General features: G+C 44.7%; 1 protein-coding gene across 1 annotated transcript in view; it reads left to right on the top strand.

Annotated features, from left to right (window-relative positions):
- Nucleotides 1–5,690, top strand: part of FNBP1 (formin binding protein 1) — a 129,530-nt gene extending 123,840 nt beyond the window's left edge. Inside the window, exons 16-18 of the mRNA XM_019638313.1 lie at nt 962–964; nt 3,110–3,207; nt 4,931–5,690. Of these exons, the coding sequence (XP_019493858.1) occupies nt 962–964; nt 3,110–3,207; nt 4,931–5,109 (280 nt within the window). The 3' untranslated portion in view covers nt 5,110–5,690. The remainder of the gene's footprint in view (nt 1–961; nt 965–3,109; nt 3,208–4,930) is intronic.
- Nucleotides 5,691–5,696: the final 6 nt, after the last annotated feature.

Genomic DNA, 5,696 nt, shown 5'->3' with positions numbered 1-5,696 from the left:
CGCTGGCGACTCACGGCAGCCCAGCTCCAGGTTGAGCTGTTGTTCAGCATCTTAGCTGTGGAGGGCAGTGTCACTGGCCCTCATATGTGGGATTCGAACCGGGGCCCTCTGGCGTCCCAAGCCAGTTCTTAACCATCGCGCCACTCGGTTGGCCCAAGAAGATTCTTTTATTGGTACCAAAAGTGTGAATTTTTCTCGTGATTATCCTATTATGTCTATTTGATCCCAAACAACCAATTGAAACCTGGAAATGTTTGGTCAATTACCCGGCTGATTTTTATACACTGCTGGTAACCTGCCCACTGCCAATTGACAGTTATCAAACGTGCTAGTGCTGTTTAGATAAACTTACGTAAAAATAGCGTACGTAGTTTTCGTTCTGCTGGAGGTTGTGTGGCAAGAGGAGCTGTATTCAGCTGACACGTCCCGGGTGTGGCAATAAGTAGAGAGAGCAGCGTCTGCTCCTGAAGACACTGACCCCAGCACATTGCTTTTCAAAGGGAGATTTTTTTTTTTTTAATCATTGGCATCTTTAACACCCAAAGTATGAATTTACTGAAATTAGTTTTAGAATTGCTTGCTCGTTTCATAGAATTAACAGTAGCCAGAATAAAATAAAATGTTTTACCATCTGTAAAGGAATCTGGGTCACATGGGAATTTGCATTTTGAAGTTGGCAGGAGAAATAGTGAAATTGGTCCTATGCATGGACGGGTACCAAGCCCAGTGTTTATGCCCATTTTGAAAATTTACCCTGAGATCACCAGAGAACGGCTATAAATGGGTCAGAGTAAAGGTGTCAAGATTCTCTTTTTATTTGGCTTTGAAAATTATTCCTATCCTTCCTACTTTTAAATGGGAAATTAGCTCTTTGCCTTGACACTGTGGGCTCCTTTTGTAAGCCACTTTGAAGCTGACTTTAAAAGTGACAGCCATACATCGCGGGTCGAGGACCTGGCAGGAGGTAGGGGTGCTTGTTGCAGGTTCCCGCAGAAAGTTCGCTTACATTTCTCACAAGGGCCATCAAAGTGGAATTTAGTAATCTTTACTTAATGACAGCCTAATTTTTAAAACGCTTTTTATTTTTAAATAATTATAGAATCTCAGGAACTTGCAAAGATAGCACAGAGAGACTCGGGTACCCTTCACCCAGTTTCCTCCCGTGGTTACATCTGACACGATTGTAATACAGTATCAAAAGCAGGAAACCAACATTGGTCAGACTGATTTTTAAAAATATAATCTTGTAATTCAGATTTCTTTGGAATTATTATACCTTTGCTGACATAATATCAATAAAGCCACTCAACCTGAGCCCAGACCTCTCTGGGGAACTGTTTCAGCTCTCCTTTTTAAGTATTGCAGCAAAAGAAAGAAAGAAAGAAAGAAAACTCAGCTGACCCTTAAACCACAGGGGTGTGTTTTCATGGGCAGGAGGAGGGCACACTTTTAGGCCTGTAACCAAGTGATTGGAAACCTACGGGATGAAAACCTAGCCTTTCTCTCCAGCGAGGAACCCGTTTCCAGCCTATGGACTACTGGAGAAAGCAAACTTAAACACTGAAAATGTCTTAAAATGGGGTAAAGACAATATTAGCCTTTGAAAAGTCTGCCCTGAGAAGGATAGCATTCCATGAAGTTTTTTTGTTTTGTTTTGCTTTTTTGTTTTTTTCCTTTGGTGTTGTGCAAATCATATTCAGAAAGCCACGCAGTTGGTTTGGCGGGGCGGTTTGGGCACCTGAACAATGGCCATTAATGTAAGTTAGACGCCTCAGACCCTCTAGCCCATGAGTCTGTCAAGGTGACAAAATGGTGAAAGATATTTTGTGGTTTCAGTCCCATCTCGTCAGTGAAGTATTAGCAAAAGCATTCAAACAATTCCCAAAGAATCAGGAATGTTCCCCTTCCACCCAAAGCGTACTTTGTTTTCCTCCAATAGCTACCTGTTAAAATAAAAGAAGCAAAGCCCCAGCTTGTTTATAAAGTTACCTCCTTTTATTTTAGAGCTACCCTTAGCAGTGACTGATGTGTGTGGAGAAGCCTTTCTGGTGTTTCTAAGTCCGTCCGCCTCCCCCACCAACACCACCAGCCTTACAGCTGGCTCCCCCAAGCCCACAACTCAGTGCAGTCGCTTTATTTTCAGTAACGCCCGTGCCGTGTGTGTGTGTGTGTGTGTGTGTGTGTGTGTGTGTGTGTGTGTTGTCTCCGATGTGACTCTTTAATAATTGCCAAAATATTTAGTTTAGGGGAACTTCCCACTGGTCAACTGGATTGTGACTCTCCTCTTTTATGGTTTTGTTTTGTTTTGTTTTTTCAATTGCTTTCTGTTTAAATATGTCCACAATCCCCACTCCCCAATATATTTGTATATACTGCAATTTAAAAACTAAAAGGATTACTTGAATTCGTTGTTTTAACGTTTGACTCTTTTATCTGTTTGTTTTATTGGTGATTCTGCCGCCTAGTGACCTTTTTGTTTTTGTAACCGCTGGGGAAGCCGGAAGGACTGTTTCACTGCTAGCTAGGGCCCTGCCGGCTGCTCCACACTTGAGTTTATTGTAGACACTTGGGTTCTGAGTAAGTTTTGTTCCAACACGGCCAACATGGTTGTCTCTCTCTATCCTTATCCTAAAAGAAAAGAATCTGTCTGGCACCTTTTAGTTGTACCCTCGTATCTGCCTCTCTAATAAACGTTATATTTTTCTCAGTGTTGTGTATTTTAAATGATTTTTCACCTTTCTGAGAAAGTGATTCTGTGTATCCCAAATATTTAACTCTTTCATCTTCAATAATGGGGAATTTTCTAGCCAAATGCTTTTTAAAAATTCTGCCCTTTCCGTCCTCCTGTTTCTCCCCTGTGTGCACCTAAGGGCTTCATGAGTCTGTCTGTCTGGTCTGCCTTCTCCCCCCTCGAGATGAAGAACTTTCACTGTTTGTGGGACCTAAACATGGAGTGACAAGCTGTCCTTTTCACCAAAGGTTATACATGTTACTGCTAAAGAACCAGCGGTGCCCACCCGAGAGAGAGAATCCCCCTTTAAGCTCCCTGCACCCTTCTAGGAAGCTGGTGGCCTTTCTCTCCAAACTCAATTTATTAGAAAGATGNGAGTGAGGTGAAGGTGCTGGCCACGGACTTCGATGACGAGTTTGACGACGAGGAACCCCTGCCTGCCATAGGGACTTGCAAAGCTCTCTACACGTTTGACGGTAACACTGCATGTCCGCGGATTTCCCCCACTTTTCACAAACTGTCTGAGTCCCTCTGCTCTTTCTGTGATCCGACGTTTCTTTTGAAGCCTTCCAGATCTTTCTCTTATTACTCTTTTTTTCTGTTCATAGTATTTATTATTACTATGATGATTAAGTTGATGGCTGGATATTTTGCCTTTTGGTCCGTATAATTGAACAACTTTCAGTGAGCTCAGTTATAGCAGAAAAATTATTATTCTAGCTATTCATTAAATATTTATAGAACTCCTGTCGTGCAAAGGCTCCTGCAGGGCTGGGATGCAGGCGGCATGGAGTGGTACCCGCCCTTGGAGAAAGAAGGCAGATGTGCGGATAGGAGAGGGCAGCCTGCAGTATTTACCAGAGGAGGGGTACAGAGTGATGGGGTTTCACGGGAGGACGAGATCCCTCCTGAAGGAAATAGAGAGAACTCTTGGAGCCACGATGTATCAGAGGCCTGGGCGATGCCAAACACGGATGTGAGGAGATCGTGGGGTTCGTGTGGCTGGAGCTCAGGTGTCCTAGGGGTCACAGCAGACTAGAAAGGGCGCGATGCCCATGGGGGGTAAGAGAAGCATTTGGATGTTATTGGGCACACATTGAGGAGCTATTGAAAGTATTTGAGCAGAGGCTTGACGCGATCAGAGCTGTACCTTAGGACATTTACTGTCATACGTGTAGGAGCAATCAGAAAACTAGGATAATGGTTAGAAAGACGAGCCGAGTGTGTCCTGATGAACCTGGAATCGATGTCCCGCAGAACGTTCTAAGGAGGCTCAGAAAGAAGTAGTCAGTTCAGCTAAGTTGGGGAAGGCCTGGGATAAGTCAGTTTTACAGATTTCTTCACTACAGGACTTTTCAGAACCTTTAATACAGTAAATGTTCATTGCGACGAAACAAGAAAGATCAGTGCCAGGTTAAATATTCCCAGTTTTACTTCAGTCCAAGCCATCTCCTCTGCCCCCTGGTGCCCCCACGGTACCCCTATTTACAGCTCCCTAAACAGTTTACCTTTCAGAACACTGTTGGGGCAGCGGTGGCTAGTCTTTTGAAATAATTTCAGCCCATGGTCTTGGGGACCTCGATCAAGAGATGAACTCAGAGACACTGCCGTGAACACTCTGCTCAGACTCAGGGCTGATTGGAAGTGGGAATAAAGAGGGTGGTTCCTGAAGCTGCCTCCTGGGACAGTGGAGATAGATCGATGCCCTTTGAAATCGGAAAGTAGGGGGAGGCTCTAGTGTGTGGTGGGGGGGGAGCCAGGAGCCCAGGTCCCCCCATGTTGTGCTTCAGAGGGCAAGGCAACATCAAGGCTGAGCTAGGCTTCAGGCAGAGGGAGAAGGGGAGCGTTAGCTACAGAAAAGAGCCAGAGTGGAGCAGAAGTGGGGACAGTGCGTAAAGAGGTGTAATTGAATCCGTGGGAGCACTTTCACCCCAAGAGAGAGGGGAAGAATAGAGAAGAGGACCAGAGGGTCCCCTGGAGAAAGTACGTGGAAGGGCGGAGAGAGAGGGTCCCTAGAAGGATGGAAGGTGAGGACCAGACATTTCTGTGCCGAACGAGGCAGTTTCGGGGCGATGGGGACGGGGCCAGGCCACCTGAGGACCGACCCCGGCTTTTACTAGTTTCACTGCAAAGCGCCCTGTGTGCTCTCGGCCTGGGTCTCACCAGAACCTAATCTATATTCTGATGTGGCTTTTCCAGGTCAGAATGAAGGAACCATTTCAGTGACTGAAGGAGAAACGCTCTATGTTATAGAGGAAGACAAAGGCGACGGGTGGACGCGCATTCGGAGAAGCGAAGACGAAGAGGGCTATGTCCCCACTTCCTACGTCGAAGTCTATTTGGACAAAAATGCCAAAGGTGCTAAGACTTATATTTAATACAACTTAAAAAAAAAAAAACTTAAAAAAAATTGGAGTTGTTTCTCCCCACAACTGTGACTGTTGCAGGCAGTTCTTCAGAAGCCTGGATGGAGCGCGCTGCCACCGTGTTGTCCTGTAGCCACTCGGTGACGTCAGGCCCCTCCCACCGACTTTCCCTATCTAGTCCTGACTATAATCAAGTTTCACTTGCTGATGAAATTTTACATGGAAAGCTGCCAGCTGCCAATTTACAACTGTGTCATTTGAAATCTGATAAGTATTTTTCTCTTTCGGCAGTATCTGTAGATAACAAAAAGAAAACAACAACAAAAAATGCTGCCTTCTAGCTTCTAATCAATATTTCTGAATTTCAAAGTCCACACACATCACAGGGGCGCCAAAGACTTCAGACTTCTCATTTGTATCTAATATCCGCCACCAATCGAACTACCTTAGAAAGTTACGTTTTGTAAGCGTAAGTTGAACTGCACTAGTTTGTTAAAATTTTACCATGTTCACTTTGGAGGAAGTCATAAAGAAAAGCTTCCCCCCACCCCCACCCCGAGTAAAGAAGCAACAAATAAGATTCTTTTTTTTTTTTTTTT

The sequence above is a fragment of the Hipposideros armiger genome, unplaced genomic scaffold (genome assembly GCF_001890085.2).
Source record: "Hipposideros armiger isolate ML-2016 unplaced genomic scaffold, ASM189008v1 scaffold_3, whole genome shotgun sequence".
Classification (NCBI taxonomy): Eukaryota; Metazoa; Chordata; class Mammalia; order Chiroptera; family Hipposideridae; genus Hipposideros; species Hipposideros armiger.
Note: the sequence above shows the minus strand (reverse complement) of the source record. Positions and strands in the feature narration are given on the sequence as shown.